Below are 19522 nucleotides of genomic sequence, written 5' to 3'. Positions count from 1 at the left end.
GAAGTAAAAATGCGCTCTGACGGTTGCATTTAAAAGCATACCAAACGACGGGTAAAAATCGTCAAGAGTCCGCATAACCTCCTTATCGGTCCCTCATTTATCAAAAAACTTCAAAATTATCAAAGATCAATTCCCCTCTTTCAACCTATCAGAAATCAACAAGCACAACGCTTTCCAAAACTAATGCTTTCTCATCCTAAAGAATGACAAATTAGACCCGGAACTGATATCATGCGAATATAAACTCACCCACGTGACATTTACGAAGCCCGCACCATCACCTGGGAAAGAGGACACATGAAGTCACCATAACAAAGCTGCTCAATACGACCCGTCTTAACGACCTTGGCTCGGGAAGTCTCAAAAGACCCCGTCAAGGATCCACCTATTATAGCAATCACATCTGATTCCGTAAATCACAGACTTAGTGGGCTTAAAGGATATCAGGCCCCGATATACAGGCACACATTCACCTATCAACAAGTGACATTTAGCATGTCTCGCTCATAACAGTCTTCTATAGCTCGATTACATTGTAAATAGAGTAAGCACAGATCAAAGTACACTACTTCATTCATTAAGTTTATATTTTAGTTTTGATTTATTGTTGGGTTCAACCTTTAAAACTAATTTGGGCATGTGAGTGTTTTAGCCGGACAATGGCCCCTCTTTGAGCTTGTTTATGTTCAATTACATTACATGTTTACAACCGGGTTTACAGAATTCAACATATCACTTAGAATTTTAATATCTAAAGAGATTTTGGGCCCGTTTGTTTTACTTATTGTTTACTGTTGCTGTTTGTTGTTTGTTGTTACGGTTGCTGTTTACTGTTTGCTGTTGGAAAGAAACTGTTTTTCCAAAAAGCAGAGATTCCCTGCTTTGTAAAAGGCTGCTTTTTAGGTGTAAAAGGCAAATCGGAAGTCACTAACTAAACACCTAATGCTGCTTTTCAGATGTAAAAGACAAACATGATGTCACTAACCAAACAACTAAAATCTATCTTTTGAAGTGAAAAGACCAAAAAGAGTATGAAAAGGAGCAACCAAACACCCCTTTATTTTATTTTTCAAATAGGAGTGAGTGTGTGAAATTTTACTGGCATTTATATGAAGAATCTAACAAAGTTCCACTAAAAAAAAAGATTCTAGCAAAGCGATATTTATGGTACGTGGTTCCCTTCAAAACCTCACAAGTAGGACCAAACAAAAATCAAATACATCAACCAGTCAACTGAGTCAAACAATTACTCATAAATTTATATTGATAATGACAAAATCATACTAGGGTTTAGGAATTAGATCGATTTTGCATTGATGATTATGAGATGTTTCCCAGACTGGCGAGTAATTAGGAGTTGGGTTAAAGAGAGTGACAGTCCGGTAGGGATAGTTTAGTCATTCTAAGTGAATCCACCTCCAATACGAATAAAGAATGAAATCAATCACAGGATATTCCACATTTCTCCCAACTGATAGCAAAAGCTCCGTGCAGGATTATGAGCAGGATTCACTGGTATTTTGTTTCATTTCATTATATCTCTCCTTTATTGCTCAACCGATTCTTCTTTCTTTATCCTTATTTTTATGGTGATTTTTCATGCCCCCTGGGTTTACTCGTTTGATTAGTTTTTGCTTTGTTTGGTTTACGTCTCCTGCTTCTTTTTATATAGTTATTGCTTTTTCTTTATCTAATTCATCTGCATTGTTTCTTTTTCCGGGTTAGGCAAGGGTTTGAAGAGTTCCTTCTAACGTATTCTCTCTTTCTATTTTTTGGTTTGTTATTTAGCTTTTGTAGCTATGTTTACCTGTTGCTGATTGAATTTTTGGAGTTTTTCTGTTTTTTAATGAAATTTTGTTTTTCTTTTCTACTCCTTCGTATGTATACTGTCCCGCAGTTGCAAAAATCAAGTTTGCTGATGTATTCAATGATGGAAATCTATTGATTTAATAGTAGCTGCGTTTGTGATACAGGGGACTGTTTTGTTTGGTTTTGAATTAGATGAAACAGAACTATCTGGGATCCTTTTGCCGACAATAACAGTTTATTAAGTTGATTAGTCATGATTATGATCATTATTATTGTTATTTTAATCTCCTTGATTAAGGGGATTACAAATAAACTATTAGTGGACCAATTGACCAGCCTCCCGCATGCGCAAATATGTTTAATCTTAATGCTATTTAAGGATCTTATTGGTGCAAATTTTTGCACTGGTCTTTGGTAGTTGTTGTAATTCCGTACTCTATGATTGTCATGGGCCACGGCCTCTAGATTTTCCACTTGTTAATGAGAAATTTTCTAACAAGGGATTGATCTGTCAGGGGGTGACTATCATGGATCCATATTTAAATTGTACATTTCATCTTGAATTTGTATTCATGAGATTTGAGCTTCCTTCAGTTGATGTCCGCTCTAGGATGTATCAAAGGAGAACAATATAAATTATTATTCACTTTTCTCCTAGAAAAGCATTTCATAAGTAGTTCTTTACTTCTACTGAATTAGAGGGAGGAATTCCCTTCTGCATTGTATTGTGGTCGTTCTTTTTATGTTTTCTGTTTATTAATATAGCAGGTTGTATTCCTCTTTCTGTGTTTGATTTTCTGTTAGGCTGAATGCTTGAGGATGCAGTCGTTGTACTGGAGGTTCAGATGCCGAAACTAGTCTTGCCCATAAATGTTGCCCAGAGATGCTATTATGTTGAAAATACGTTTTGTTTGGCAGTCTACAATTGTCTCGTATAGGTTTTAGATTGCCAGAGTTCATATTTTACCAATCCACAAGCTTCAGTTTTGAAGAGTACTTCATTAAGTCCTAAGAAGTTTCCCTTTATATGTGATTTTGGAGTAATGGTACTATTATTAATTGTTCTCTCTTTTCAATCGCTCTAACTATTGTAAATTTGTAGGAATGATAATTGCTCTGTTACTTATTTCCTGCTTCTTATTGGTTGGATTTTGTCATGCTACCTTTACCTTAATATTGCTACTAAGAAATCTGGGTATGAAACAACAGAAAATTTCTCTTTGGTGTACTACAGTTGCTCAGAGTTCTGATTTTTCAACACAAGCTTATTTATTTGGTGATGCTACAATTTATAAACGCTTGTGTATAACAACTTTTAATTTGATAGTTTAATATTCATAGCTAATCATGGTGTCCTTGTACTGAATTTTAGATGGAAGCACAAAATCCTCAACCTGGCCAAATCATTGAAATAAGTGTTGATGTTCCTGATGGGGAAACCAGAGTTGTTGGGAGCAAGGTATGCGGGGAAGCACCTTGTGGATTCTCAGATGCTGGAGTTATCTCCAAGGATGCCAAAGAACGATCAGCCTCCATGCGGAAGCTCTTGATGGCAGTGGCACTTTGTGTGGTCTTCATGAGTGTTGAAGTAGTTGGAGGCATAAAGGCGAACAGCCTTTCAATATTGACTGATGCTGCACATTTGCTTTCAGATGTTGCAGCTTTTGCTATCTCCTTGTTCTCTTTGTGGGCAGCTGGCTGGGAAGCAACACCCCGTCAATCATATGGATTTTTCAGAATTGAGATTCTTGGTGCACTTGTTTCCATACAGCTCATATGGTTGCTTGCTGGGATTTTGGTATATGAAGCTATCGTTAGGCTCATTCATGATACAGGGGATGTGGATGGCTTTTTAATGTTTCTGGTTGCTGCATTTGGTCTTGTGGTGAATATTATCATGGCTTTTCTGTTGGGTCATGATCATGGGCATGGCCATGGCCATGATGATCACAGTCATGGGTTTGGGCACAGCCATGGAAGTACAATTATCACTCATCATGATCACCATCATCATGGCCATCACCATCACAAGGAGCAATCGAAAGATGAACACCATGATCATGAAGAGCCATCCCATGTTGAGAAACATCCTGCTTCTGAACATGCTAAAGAACATACTGAGACATTACTAAATGAAGGAAAAGGCAAGGGTGAAAAAAAGAAACGAAACATAAACGTACAAGGAGCTTATCTCCATGTACTTGGGGATTCAATCCAGAGTATTGGGGTAATGATTGGAGGTGGAATCATATGGTATAAGCCTGAGTGGAAGATAGTTGATCTGATCTGCACCTTAATTTTTTCAGTTGTTGTTTTGGGTACAACCATTCAAATGCTGAGGAACATACTTGAAGTCTTGATGGAAAGCACACCAAGAGAGATAGATGCTAGAAAGCTGGAAAAGGGATTGTTGGAGATGGATGAAGTGATGGCCATTCACGAGCTGCACATATGGGCCATCACAGTTGGTAAGGTTCTCCTTGCCTGTCATGTGAAAATCAGGCCAGAGGCAAATCCTGACATAGTTCTAGATAATGTGGTAGACTACATCAGAAGGGAGTACAATATCAGCCATGTCACTATCCAGATAGAGCGTTAGTGTCTGTGATAAACTGCCTTGTTATATTTGGAACTGCTGTTTCTGAAATTTCCAATTTCCTTCTATACAGGTGTATATGTATTCTTTGCTGCTAGATCTTTAAAATTGATATTTTAGTCTCTTTAATTTCGCATTTTTTTTTTATCTAATATCTATATTTGGTCCGCAATTAGTTGCCTTGGCTTAGAAAGGCTTAATACATGAAGGGCTCCATGTATTTTTCCATATTATCCGACCGAACCCTGAACTTTAAAGATGTTTCATTAGTCCCCTGAACGCACTTACAATGGTTTATTGGCCTCCTTAAACTTACTGTAAACCTATTGGCCTATTGAACTGGCAACAATGATCTATTAGCTCCTGCACTTGCTTAAAGTGATACATGTTTTAACTTTTTTAAAATTCTCCTTGTTCTGTTACATGGATTGGGGCTAACCAAATATTTTGAGTAAATTCAGGGCCAATCGGATAATTTGGAGAAGTACAGGTATAGATGTATCCGCTTAAAAATGTCAAATGTATGTATCTGCGTGAAACCATTTTTACCAGGGTTGGAAAGGAAACCACATGATGTTGAACCACTTGTCGGGTCTACCACCGATAATTTTGAGTCACAAGAATCTTTCAGTTAAAATCACAAACGGGAGCATGATGTTTGTGAGTGGGGGCACTTGTGTCATCCAAGGGAGGGAGTATAAAATTGTTACTAACCATGGTTGACTCTGTTCTTACTGTGAGATTCTATGTAAATTGAGCTGGCATTGCAGATGGATAGGAGGAATATAATTACTGGTCCAGAAGATCTCCACAACATGTGAAGAGTGGATAAGGTTAATCTCACTGGTATGTTTTTTCTTTCGTTCTTTAGATATGCTATAATTAATCAGCCAGCTAGTGGACAAGTTGAAATTACTGAAAAAGTTTCTTAAGAATGAGTTTGTTTGCTTGTGTTTTTGTTTATGTGGCTAAACGTATGCCTTAGTTTCATTTCTTATAGCTATGGATTGAAAATAGGTGCAGCATGGATAACATTCTTAAATGTTATCGGAAATTTATTTGTCTTGTGTGTACATTTTGAGATTCATATAAAACATGTTCATCCATGCGTAAGATTTGAGGCTTTTTGATGAAAATTGTCAAATATTTTGATGTGTTAGCATGATGGAGAAAGGAGGAAGGCTAACATGTGAGTGTAGAAACTATTTTAAGGGAAAAAAACAATTAAAACCTTGTTATAGGAAATGATTGAAGCAAGTGAGAAAGAGGACTCAGACAGAGTGAAAGGTGTGAAAGCGACCTCTAAGGTTAAAAAAAAAAATTGGGTATGGCCCTTCATAAGATTGTCTTTGTTAGGCTTATGATTAGACTACCGAGACACGGTGCCTTGAGCATCAGGTAATCTATCTGTCAGTTCAAACCACCATGTAATGCTGTAAATGGTTATTTGTTCCATGTACCTGAAATTACTTTTCATATGGAAACAATAGGCTCTCTCTTGGGGGATGCTTTTAGTGCTTTTCACCTGTATAAATAATGCCAGACTTGCTTCAAACCGAACAGAAAAAACAAAATGCACAACTTACCAATATACATATATGACAATATCATTAAACATCGAAAATGATAGCACTAATCAGCAGCACGAGCTAGCATGTCAGCAGTGTAATTCACAAACTTAAGGACAAAAGAAAAATGTAATAAATCCTAGTCTCTTTAGTAAGAATGGTGACGGGTACCGATTTTTCGGATATCTAGTATTACTCAATTTTAATGTGACTATATGAATTCTATATATAAACGTTTGATGGGAATGAGATTCTCATGACATGTGTATTTGCTAATTTGTATTTTTTACTCTTTTGAAAGTGTAGATGTATATGAAAAAATGGAAGGATGAAATAAAGAATTTTAAAATTAACATTGATGATTTGTATTTGCTGTTAAATTGTGTCATGTTAATTAGAAGTTTAAATATTTGAATTGGAAGTTCGATTTGCTTTTCTTTGGAGTCTAGTCTGCAGGAAAGCTTTACTTTTTTATTTTTTATTTTTACTGTGGAACGGCTATGATTTGCAAATCTTTCATGTTGAAGATTCGTTTTTGTTCAATTTGTGGAATATTAATTTTGAAGTTCATTTCATATTAATATCTGGCACATCTTCATACACAAATGCTCACCGGTTTGAAGTGTGCATAACATAAGCTCATATTACCATATCCTGCAATTTAATTAGCAAAAGAGATTGTCAGGAATCGAACCCTTCATCACTTGATCAAAGAGGCTCCGATACTATGTGCTCAAGTTGATAGTTAAAGGTTCACTATCCGACAAATTCTATTTGGGTTTTCTTTTAAATTATTTATGTATTATTCAATTTATATATTTAAACAGATAAAGGGTACCTATCTATGAATTATGTGGGATGGAAATGAAATTAGAATCATGTATCTGTTAAGGAAACGGGATAGTTAATTCATAAAACTACGTGTATGATATAAACTCTATTTGTTGTGATTCCTACTCTTTAGCCATGTTGCAATAGTTATTTGTAGACTAGATGAAATGGAAATTTTTTATTTTGGCATAATAAATGTAGATGTATAAACATATATTGCTTATGTTTTTGTATGATTGCGAATCTCATCAAATAAATTTATATATTTAATTTTTTATAAAATTTTAAAACTTCATGCCTGTAATAAAGAGATAAGTTAAAGCTTAGATTTTATAAACTAAATTAAACTCCACGGGTTTTCAAAAACATTTTGAAAAAAAAAAATTAGAGAAAAAAATATCAATGGTAAAAAAAAACGGACTTCTAATCCTTATATGCTTCAGTTATACTTTTATAAAATGTAAGTGAATTTTTTACAGGGTTAAAGAGAATACCGTTAACGTATTGGTTCAGGAGCAATTTTACTTTTAATGTATAAAACTGTGTAATTTTATCCCTAACGTTTGTAGTCAAGGGCCCTGTTTGGGAATTAGCTGTTAGCTGATTACATTAGCTGATTTGACCAGCTGATTTGATTAGCTGTTTGTGTATACCTGTTTGGTAAAAATTAGCTGATTGATAATAGCGGTTTGTGCAAAAAGACGAATAAGGGCATTAATTTTGGCGCAGGAGAAGAGGAAGTCTATCTATTAGGGTTAAAGAAGTCCATTAATTTTAATATTGCAAAACGCTAATTGAAAAAGCTAGCGTTTTCATCCCAAAACTCTCTCCCAAACCTCTCTCCACCAAACACTCCAATTAGCGTTTCAGTGGTCAAACCTCTAAAGTTGGTCAAAACCGCTCTTTTTATCCCAAAACGCTCTTTACCAAACAGGGCCAAGAGCAATTTTATTCCTAATGTTGATTATTTGGATCAATTTCAGAAACTATAAAATAATCAAGCCAATAAAAAAAGTGATTGGAAGAAGGTATAAATGATTCAAACGAATTCTAGGAAAAAGATCTTTTAGATCTCTTTACCCTTTTTTTTACTATTTCTTTAGATTCGTTATAAACCCCTTTTTCTATTTATGTGTATATTTATGTTCACTAAGTAGATTATCTTGAACAAGACATAGATTGCCTTAGACTAAGATAAAAAAAAAAAAAAGCTATTTCAAAACAAAATTAGTTAATGATGCCCCTCCATGGATTTGCCTATATAAGCCGTAGCTAAAGTTGCAAAAATAAGAGCTTGAATACCACTTGTAAATAGTCCAAGGAACATGACAGGTATAGGAACCACTGAAGGTACTAAAGAAACAAGAACAACAACTACTAATTCATCCACTAATATATTTCCGAAAAGTCGAAAGCTAAGTGATAAAGGTTTTGTGAAATCTTCTAAAATGTTAATGAGTAAAAGAATTGGAGTTGGTTGAATGTATTTACTGAAATAACTTAATCCTTTTTTGCTAAGGCCGTAAGTAAAGCTAAAGCAACGGTAGTATTTATATCATTCGTAGGTGCAGCTAACTCCCCATGAGGTAACTCTATGATCTTCCAAGGTAAAAGTGTTATCTCTCTAATTTTGACCACTAACTTGCCACCTCACTAACTTCCTCAACCTCCAAAAACCACCACTAACTTCCATGCCACATCACTCCACTACATTATGGTTAGAGAGACTTTTAAGGCTAGGCACAGGTGTGGGGATGAGCTAAGCTTCATGGGTTAGCTCGTGGTTCTGTTCGGATGTCTTTGGAGAAGTCGGATGGACCGAAACGGCTTCGGGACGAGGACTGGCCTCCAGGTCGCCGAGCTGACTGCCAGCTCGCCGAGCTAGATGTTAATATATATATATATATATATATATATATATATATATATATATATATATATATATATATATATATATATATATTTCATCCTTTTTATTTCTTTTATTTAGAAAAATAGAAACTATACCCTAAAATTAAATATAAGCTTTCTATATACATGAAAATAAAATTTATTTATTTTGGGCCAACAATTGTCCCCCTCTTTTGTGTATAAATTGACTATGATTGAAAATTTGTACACAAAAGAATGTATTTAGGATTTTTGAACCAATTTTTTTTCTTTTTTTTTCTTTCCTTTTTTTTCTTGATTTTGCTTCATTTTTTTTTCATAAGAGCCTTGTTTGAGCTCATGGATTTTTTTTTTTGTGAAAATGTGAGAAATAAAGCATGAAAATTACAACTTAAAAACGTAATTTAAACGAACAAATTGTGAAAACAAAGCAATATGTACGAAGAAATTAATTGAGATAATTGTGCAAAAATGAATAAATATTAACAAACTTGACCTCGTGACTGATGAATGGTCTTAGTGGTCAGAATAAATTTAAGAAAATAGTTGTTCAGAACAGTTGTTTGATGAGATTAAATTTTATTTGAGATCAAATAAATACCAAAAACTTGGTTCTGAGATAATTGATACTTTAGAATCAGGGATTGCTTCTGAGAATGATATGGAAATGGTTTGTTACAAGAGAATGGCTCGTAATTTGGAGTTCGAAGGATTTCAGGTTAATGAAAAATAACTTGGTATAATAATGATGAAATTTAATTTGGACACAGTTGGCTCGAATTGAGGAGTGGATAATGTTTATCTAAGCTAAATGGACTTCTAGAATAACCAGATTGGAATTTGTTGAATTAGATGTAGAAATTGGACGTGTTGGAATCATTTTAAAATTTGAAAGACTCAAATGAAATTTTGCCAATCAATTGAAAAAGAAATACACGAGTTATTTGATGTAAGACAAATCAAATGACAATGGGGCGATTTCGAGTGAAAAATTGAGGTTATACGGAATCGTTTTGAATTAAATAAAAGTTGAGAGTTATAATTTGGATATCAACGGAGAGATTGAGATTGGTTTTGAAGGAAAAGGTGGCTTATGGCGGCCGAAATCAATTTTGAAAAAAAAAAGCTAAACCAGAACAGTTGTTTGATGGAAATTATGATTTTTGAGATCAATAATTTTCAAAATCTTGGTTCTGGGTATTTTAATTAATTGGAATCAACTAATAGATTGCAAACACGATATAGAAATGGGTAATAATTGAGTGTTCCGGTTTGTGAGCTAGAGCTCGAAGAAAATGAAGAAGATGACAATGGCAAATTATGAGATGGGTAAAATTAATCGAAATGAATGATTAGGTATCGTGTATTAGACTTAAACTAAGATATTTGACAATTATATAGAATAGAATTGGAGAAAAAGTTTATTGGAAGATGTGAATTTGACTGATCTTTTGAACTAAATTTGAGAAACTGGGATTTGAAGATTATGAACTTGAACCTAGAATTGAAGGTTGTCTTTGTTGAGGAAGAAATAACGAAAGTACTCGTATCCACCTTCAAACTGGCTTTGTTTTCTGTTTTTTTTTCATATATATATGCTTTTTTTAAATAAACGCAAAAATAACAATATATTTACTAGTTAATTAACCTATTTACAAAGCGAACAACTAACGAGATGAAAAAATAAGAGTAGAAAAAATGAACAAAATGAAAACACGAATATAAATAATTTATTTTGAAAACTGAAATATTTTTTCATTTTTTCTTTTTGTGCCGAAAGAAATGCCAACTTATTTTAGCCACGAATGGTCTTATGAGCTATGTTGCAAGTACGAATCATGTTATAGCCTCATATAATAAGATGCTCAACAACATTTCTGCAAGAGGGATGCGAGTTTCCATGCCGATGATCTTATTTTCATGACTTTCCTTCCGCATAATAAAGTATAATTGTAAACTAAGGTCTACATAAATAAACAAGGTTAGGAAGTTAAAACCTCGTGACTTGTCCGGATGGTAGGAAAGTTGAAATAGACTGCCGAAAAGAATAATCATGGTCTGTAAACTTGGTTCTCCGTTTGAGTTAACAAACTCCGTAGTGATTATAGGTTCTAGAAAAACATGAGTTGTTAGAGGTACTTTAGGGGCAAATTCTTGTTGAATCTCTTGATCTTGACTGCCCCCAAAACCATGACCATAGAAGTTTTCTTCATCCTGGCTGACTTGCGGATTACATTCGTAGAAAATATCTTCATTATTTTCTTGAGTCTCTGAAGCTACTTTTTCTTCCATATCACCACTTCCCAAAAAATATTCTGATTTTAAAGACTTCACAAGAATAAGGGATTCTTCTAGAATAAATTCTTGTTGAACCTCTTCCGGTTGGATGCCTCCCGGGTTGGATACCTCATCCTCTTGACTAGATTCTGAATCATAGCTCCAAGGAACATCTTCCTCATCTTCTTGAGTTTCTACATGTGCTTCATGGATGCCCTTCGGGTTAGAAGTATCTAACAGGTCATCACCCTCCCTACTGAAATCGAAATTGAGGTCATGAGATATATCTTCCTCCTCTTCCTGGGATTGTACAGCTGTCTTCTTGTTCACGTCAGGACTCCATGGAAATTCCATTGACTTCGAGGGATTTGCATATATGGGAAATACTTCTAGAGTGGGTTCTTGCTGAATTGTTTCTTCTTTGCTACCCCCCGAATCAAGATCATTGGACACGACATCATCATCTTTGCTGGATTCTGAAACATAGCTCCTAGAAATACCTCCTTCATCTTCTTGAATTTCTATAGGTTCTTCGTGGATGCCCCCCGAATCAAGATCATTGGAATCATTTTCATCCTCTTCCCTAGACTCAGAATCATATTCGTAGGAGTCATCTTCATCCTCTTGACTTTCTATTGTCGTCTAATTGTTAGGAATCTTTGTTTTTGGAGGAGTTGGGCATGTGGGAGATGGAGATGCCTCTAACTTCGTATTGTGATGAAATTCTCCCTTTTGGATGCCCCCCAAATAGCTTTCCATGCAGGCTCTTAGAGAAGCCACTAAATTAGTCGTCTGTTTCTCGAGTTGATCCATTCTTTGATGATACTCATCGTCCGCTGATTGCTTCTCCTCCATAAGTAATGATTCAATTTCTCCATCATCCTCAATAACTTGGACTGCTTCCACCTCTGCCACATGACTGGAATCCTCGAAAGAATTCTGGTCATAGCTCATATTAGAGCACATGACATGTTCATATGTCTTATGCTCGACTGGAGCCATGACCGTACTTCTTTCAAAGCAAGATTGCCGACAAGCACGATGAAAATGGAGGTTTTCATCCCTATAATTACAAATATAACTATTTCGGCAATAAGGATTACTCATCCGTAGATGCTCCCATACTTCAACATAATCAGGACCATGTGGATTCTTATGGGACTCCTGGACTTGCTCCACATAGCAATCATATTGATCATCATAAAATGACGCAGTTTGAACGTAAGTACCACACTTGCAGTCAATATTATGTTTGTCACTATGAATAAACTGGACATAGCCATCATCGTAGCATCTAAAGGCGGTGTACCAATGGACCCAAAATCTGGTTGCACTTATTGTAAAATGTCGATCTCGATTGAAACCACCAAAATACACCGGTATTGTAACATCCCTTACATCTTCGTATGTTATCCTCATCATGGTTTGATTGCTTTGCACTTATTGATATTCAGAGGCATTCTTCGTAATTAATAGAAAAAATGATTAAATTAAATTTATTATGAAAATGAAGTAAATAAAGCGAATAGATAAAATTGCATAAAGTAAGAGCATGGAATGATAATAAGCTAAACTGAAAAGTTGAGTGTGAGAAAAAAAAAAGAATCGTGTTTATAGGGAAAAGGGCATTGAAATTTTTGAGAAAGCTTAAATAAAAGGTCCCACTGGGCATGCCAAAAATTGTTAGCGATATTTTCGAAATATGCTAATTTCAACCTTGTCACGTGTGGTTAGGGTGCGGGCGTGCCAGAGAAATTATTTCTCAATTACGAAAGACGGTTAAGTTTGTGAAATTGTGCGCCGAAAACATGAATTCTAATCGAAGCGATTGGCGAGGGACGCAAGGATTGAAAAAGTCCCTCTTGGGTCTCTAGCGCCATTATAAAACTTTGCTAGATTAATTATTTTTATTTAAGCTAAGCGTATAAATTGAAGACGGGTAAAATAAAGAAATTAAAAGTGCGAAACTGACACGAGATTTGGTGAAAAATTTGGTATTTTATTGATTTGATCAAGGTTTGAATACATATGTTCAAAAAGTATGAAATTGAAAATGAATTACAATTGAAAAATTTCTATACTAAACATATAGACAATTAATTGAATTGGAAAACAAATCAATACAAGGAATTGAAATGCAATTAAAATAAAATTGAAATTCAACGACAAACTCGGAGCCACAATATCTATCTTGGCTGGACGTTGAACTTTGATGTCGGCTTGAAATTCTCGGATGCACCACAGTCGGTTGGGCCCGTATGGAATACGGTCTTGGCAATATCAAAACGTGTGGTAGGTAAATGGGGCAGATTTAACCCTCGACTTCGGTGGGCTCAATTGAGTGCTTAAGAACCCGGAATTGGACGAGTAAACAGGCCAAATTTAACTTCGGGAGGTCAAGAATAAATTTTTATAAGGGATCTAAGGCAAAAACGAATTCTAAATGGATGAAATTGAGTTTTGAAAACAACTAGGCGAATCTGGGAAATTCTGGGAACAGACTAGCTAAAAGAATTTGGGCTGTAAAGATTGTCTTGTAACTTTAGTTTTTGAGCACGGAATTGGGAAAATAAATATACTAGATTGAACTTCTGGACATCAGGAACAACTTTGTTGAAAGGGTTGAAAGCAAAAAATAAATCTAAATGGACGTAATCGAGCTTCGAAAGTAATTGGACGAACATGGAAAATTAATTCAGAAATAGAATTCTAACTAGGGATTGAACAAGCTAAGGGCTTAGGGAGGCTAAATTGGATTGGAAAAACTTGGAAAAAGACTACTAAAACTTGAATTAAAGCTAAGGAAAGCTCAAAAAGAATTAAAGCTAGAACCAAATTAAGAACAAAGGAAGAATTCAATAACTAAGAGCTTAACATAGAGCATTGAGAGAGATACCTTAGGAGGGGATTTGATTGTGATGAGTGAGTGTTTTTTTTATGAAGAATGGAGGGTCTATTTATAGTATTTTGAGGGGGCATGTTGAGTAATTAATCACCAACTAGCCCTTATTTTTCTCTCTAATTTTGACCACTAACTTGTCACCTCACTAACTTCCTCAACCTTCACAAACCACCACTAACTTCCATGCCACATCACCTCACTACCTTGTGGTTAGAGAGACTTTTAAGGCTAGGCATAGGTGTGGGGATGGGCTAGGCTTCATGGGTTAGCTCGTGGTTCTGTTCGGGTGTCTTTGGAGAAGTCGGATGGACCGAAACGACTTCCGGACGAGGACTGACCTCCAGGTCGCCGAGCTAGAGGTTAATTTATATATATATATATATATTATTTTTCATATTTTTCATCCTTTTTATTTCTTTTATTTAGAAAATGGAAATTATACACTAAAATTAAATATAAGCTTTCTACATACATGAAAATAAAATTTATTTATTTTGGGCCAACAGTTCTGTTTGAGTGTGTTAAGTTTTTCCCTTTTATTGTGATTTCTCTCTCCCTTTTTTTTATTTCCATTCGACACAACTAACCTATTAAAACATGATAACCTTCAAACGTGAAAAAACAAAACAAAAAATACGATAAACCGAAAAGCAATGTGAAAAACGAGAAAAAAAATCTGTGAAAAATAAAAAACATCGTAAAAACAAAACGTGAAAAAAGAAAAAAGCTTGAAAATGGAAAAAGAAGAAACGCAAAAAAAAAAAAAAAACATGATAAAATGAAAAAGATTGGAAAATAGAAAGTGACAACAAAAATAGTGAAAAATAGGAGAACTTGAAAAATAAAAAAGAAATATGAAAAAAACTCGAAAAACATAAAAACAAAACCGAGAGAGAAAGAAAGAAAGAAAGAAATAAATAAATAAAGTTAGCATCATCTATAGTTTTGGATCTTCATTTAATAAAGGATAAAGTTCAAATAAAACACATGTGGTTTTACTAATTTTCAGATAAAGGACTATGGTTTACTTTTTGTCAAAACGAGGATTGAGGTTTCACACTTTTAATAATGTTATTAAAACTATCTTTAACGATCTGAAAATGAAAATTTTCAAGAATTAAAGTTGTTCAATGCCATATTTTTTATGGAACTACATTTTCGATTTTAGAAAATCATCTTTTTTGGAACTTTCTCTCTCTTTACCAAATATCATCTAAATAATCTCGAAATAAAAAAGTTGAAGAATTAAAGTTGTTTAGAATATTAGTACTTTTTAAAATATGTCATTTTTGAAGTCGTCAAGGGTGATTTTAATAGTATCAATCGAAAAAGTCCTTATTTTGCTAAATTTGAAAATCTCAATCATCGTTTTGACAAAAAGTAAACCACAGTCCTTTATCTGAAAATTAGTGAAACCACATGAGTTTTATTTAAACTTTACCCTTTAATAAATCTCCTTTGATCCCTAAAGGTGAGAGGTACTTTCAACTGTATAAAAAGAGGAAATAGGAAAATGGGATTTTGGAAACATTAGAAGGACATACAATACAATGCAAACTCTAATTGGGAACAAAAACTATATCCCGACACATTTAATGAATTTTTTTTCCCTTTTCCATTTTCACTATACCCTACCAACTTTTTCCCTAACCAAGCCAGCCAACGCCCTACTAATTTTTTCACAAATCATTTATGTTTTTATTAATTCAACAAAATAAATCCATTTTTCTAACGTATTTTAATAATATATATACACAATAAATTTTAGGGTTAAACTATACTTACTTTGTTTTTAAGAAAGTAAGGCTTATTTTGTTTTTCCCACCATTGGATGGTGATGAACTTTGACCTCATCCAATGGTAGAAAAAACAAAGTAAGCATAGAAGACTGATGTAGATTAAAATCGACTGGAGGTTTTAATCGTAAACCAACAAAGATTACAAACTTCTCAAGCTTAACTTGAAGGTTGAATAAACCCAAAAGGAATGAATCCTTGCTCCAATGGAGGCTTCAAAATATAATATTCATCAAAAAAGTTCTTCAACATTACAAAAGATGGAGAATATATACTCCTTCCAAATAAAAGATAAGGACTAAAAGGCCACCCCTAGGGTTACCAACAACTAAGGAGCCCTAGGGGTAAGTTAGGAAATGCATAAAGATAGATATTAGGGTAAATAAGTTCAATGGCAAAGAGGTAAATAGTAGAGTGGCAAAACAGTAATAAAGAGGTGGCAGATATTGTCCTTAACAATAAGAACTTGGGGAGGAAGTATTCCCCCAACCCAGGTACGCCCCGCGTGTCCTCCCTCACGCCCCGCGTGGATGTGTCCCTGGACTTGGTGGTTCCTGTTGGGCACTCTTACGCCCCGCGTCTTGAGGCATACGCCCCGCGTCTTGAGACATACGCCCCGCGTCTTGACCTCCTGATCTGAACTCTCATCGGAGGCTGGTTCCACGCCCCGCGCCTCGCCATACACGCCCCGCGTGTATGACCTCTTGGGTTGTTCCCCCGACTTCGAGTCCTTCACGCCTCGCGTCCCAATGGACACGCCCCGCGTGCTCTGTTCTTCGCCCTTTTCTTCCTCCCACTCGGTTAGCTTTCTACGGGTCCCATCCTTCAACTCCGGTTCAACCTTTAGGGACTGGATGTCCTCATCATACTCTCCTTCTTTAGAGGAGTTGGACCCCAACTCAATGATAGTACAAGGATGACTCACCCCCAAGGTTGATGCTCCGCTCTCCCCACTAGCAATGCTCGTCTCTTGGGTCGGCTCACCCACACCTAACAATCCGACGGGCTGCTCAACGCGGGTATCTCCTAGCGGCGTCGGTTCCCGGCTAGGATACGCAATCAATGCCGCTTTCTTTTCTCCCTTTGTAGGACCCGTCAACGGTATGAGAATATACTTGACCCCATCTTTGAAGATGGTGTACATGTTGTCCCGTCCGGCATGTGAGGCGTCACGGTCGAATTGCCAAGGCCTCCCAAGAAGCAAGTGATACACATCCATATCAGCCACATCACACATAACCTCATCTTGGTAGGCCCCAATAGAGATAGGAACCTTGCACCGGTGGGTGACATTAAGCTTCTCCCCCTCTTTGATCCAGCCCACTCGGTATGGCTTCGGGTGTGGCTCGGGCACTAAGCCAAATTTGCTCAAAACGGCTTTGCTAAGGATGTTCTCTTGGCTTCCACCATCAACAATCAATTCACATTTCAACCCGTGGATTAGACCTCTAGTCCTAAACAATTGGTGCCTCGGATCATGCTCTTGTTCAACCGACATCAGTACCCTCTTCACTACATGGACCTTCCGCTCATCCCCGGATGATCCACTATCAATGGGCTCACAATACAACTCATCATTACCTCCATAATCACCATCATCACATCGCTCAACCATATTAGCGCTCCTCCTCCTTGGACACTCATTCGAACGATGGCCCGGTTCGTTGCATCGGAAACACTTAAACGGAGCCGGTTTTGTGTACGGGTTGTTGCCCTTAGGAAGGGCGACTGTCCTAAAGGGTCGCACATCTCCGCTAGGTGATTTTCCCCCGCTCAAGATCTTGGTTCCACTTGAACTAGCACGATTCTTATCCTTGCCCACCTCTTTGGACTCTTCGCCCTCTCCACAAACTTCCTCAATCCTCGGCCTCCGGTATCCGTCACGTGCCCTAACATTCAGTTGAGACTCGGCCTTCAAAGCTAGGTTCCTTGCATCTTGAATCCGGATTACCATTTGTGTCCCAATTCTGTCTTGAATATTATACCGTAGCCCCTCTAGATACCTTGAAGTCTTTTGGCTTTCGGTTTCCGACAAGTTAGCCCTTGCCGAAAGCCTTAAGAACTCTGAAGTATACTCGTGCACGCTCCTTGGTCCTTGCGAGCAATTCCGGTAGGAGCTGTAGATATACTGCTCGTAGTCGGGTGGTAAAAACCGCTCTCTCATCATCGATTTCATCCTCCTCCAAGACCTAATCGGTTCCCTTCCTCCTCTTCTCCGCTCTTCCTTCACATTATCCCACCATACCGAGGCTCCCCCTTTCAACCTATACGCCACTAACCGAACCCTCCTATCTTCCGGTATCCCCGCATAGTCGAAGAACCTCTCCACCTCAAGCAACCAATCAAGGAACCCCTCAATGTCAAGTTCCCCTCCAAACGAAGGTAGATCAACCTTGAGTTTGAAAGCATCATCCCTATCATAGTGTCCTCCATACTCCACTCTCCCATTCATTCCGTCTCTATATCCGCCCCTATCAATAGCATGACCCCCATACGGATCATTCATTCCATAATTTCCCCTTCCATGACCACCTAAATCATCATCATTCAAAATATCCAAATTCCCGGCACGCACATGCACGGGACCAACAACATCATGCATATTCATATCATTCACATGCCTAACATTCCCAATACCGACATCATGCTTAATACCCATGTTTCTAGCAATCCTATTCAAGTCGAAATCATCAAATAGGTTGCCGTCACTATCACTATCGGCATTTCTAATGACCATGGTGTTAGGATGCCTTACCTCATGAACCCGAGGGTCCACTCGTTGTGGTGCTTGGTTTCTCAAAGGAGGTGGCGTCGGGTGTCTATCTGGTGGAGGCCGGATCGCCTCTTCATTTTTCCGGTGAAGGACTCCGGTGGGTTGAGTGTGGGTATTCCGAATCTCAAGAACAAGTCTCTCCATAGCAAGTTGCATTTCTCTTCTACCCGCTTCTTGCTTCTCTTCAAACTCCATCATCTTGTCATTCATTGCCTTCATATTTGCTTCTAAGGCTTCAAACCTTTGATCATTGGCTCCAATGGCTTCGGTGGTGATACGTGGTTGAACCATCTCCGAGAAGAAGTCTCCGGTCAAGGAAAACGACTCGGCTCTGATACCAAATGATGTAGATTAAAATCGACTGGAGGTTTTAATCGTAAACCAACAAAGATTACAAACTTCTCAAGCTTAACTTGAAGGTTGAATAAACCCAAAAGGAATGAATCCTTGCTCCAATGGAGGCTTCAAAATATAATATTCATCAAAAAAGTTCTTCAACATTACAAAAGATGGAGAATATATACTCCTTCCAAATAAAAGATAAGGACTAAAAGGCCACCCCTAGGGTTACCAACAACTAAGGAGCCCTAGGGGTAAGTTAGGAAATGCATAAAGATAGATATTAGGGTAAATAAGTTCAATGGAAAAGAGGTAAATAGTAGAGTGGCAAAACAGTAATAAAGAGGTGGCAGATATTGTCCTTAACAATAAGAACTTGGGGAGGAAGTATTCCCCCAACCCAGGTACGCCCCGCGTGTCCTCCCTCACGCCCCGCGTGGATGTGTCCCTGGACTTGGTGGTTCCTGTTGGGCACTCTTACGCCCCGCGTCTTGAGGCATACGCCCCGCGTACTTGACCTCCTGATCTGAACTCTCATCGGAGGCTAGTTCCACGCCCCGCGCCTCGCCATACACGCCCCACGTGTATGACCTCTTGGGTTGTTCCCCCGACTTCGAGTCCTTCACGCCTCGCGTCCCAATGGACACGCCCCGCATGCTCTGTTCTTCGCCCTTTTCTTCCTCCCACTCGGTTAGCTTTCTACGGGTCCCATCCTTCAACTCCGGTTCAACCTTTAGGGAC

General features: G+C 37.1%; 1 protein-coding gene across 3 annotated transcripts; it reads left to right on the top strand.

Annotated features, from left to right (window-relative positions):
• Positions 1-1193: 1193 nt before the first annotated feature.
• Positions 1194-4534, top strand: LOC136217353 (metal tolerance protein 1). 3 transcript variants are annotated; one of them, XM_066003957.1, is made up of 3 exons: positions 1194-1515; positions 2614-2855; positions 3182-4534. In XM_066003957.1, the coding sequence occupies exons 2-3, from the start codon at positions 2853-2855 to the stop codon at positions 4406-4408; spliced, it is 1230 nt and encodes a 409-aa protein (XP_065860029.1). In that variant the 5' UTR covers positions 1194-1515; positions 2614-2852; the 3' UTR covers positions 4409-4534. The 3 variants fall into 3 exon arrangements, with proteins under 3 accessions (XP_065860029.1, XP_065860028.1, XP_065860030.1); XM_066003956.1 differs by lacking the exon at positions 2614-2855 and having other exon boundaries at positions 1195-1515; XM_066003958.1 differs by lacking the exons at positions 1194-1515; positions 2614-2855 and adding an exon at positions 2900-3085.
• The last annotated feature ends 14988 nt before the right edge of the window (positions 4535-19522 follow it).

The sequence above is a fragment of the Euphorbia lathyris genome, chromosome 2 (genome assembly GCF_963576675.1).
Source record: "Euphorbia lathyris chromosome 2, ddEupLath1.1, whole genome shotgun sequence".
NCBI lineage: Eukaryota > Viridiplantae > Streptophyta > Magnoliopsida > Malpighiales > Euphorbiaceae > Euphorbia > Euphorbia lathyris.
Note: the sequence above shows the minus strand (reverse complement) of the source record. Positions and strands in the feature narration are given on the sequence as shown.

Coding starts and splice junctions, on each gene's coding strand:
- LOC136217353 (XM_066003956.1), top strand. CDS start 1,435: ATGAAATCAATCACAGGATATTCCACATTTCTCCCAACTGATAGCAAA. Junction 1,516..3,181: donor ATTATGAGCAGGATTCACTG/GTATTTTGTTTC, acceptor ACTGAATTTTAG/ATGGAAGCACAAAATCCTCA.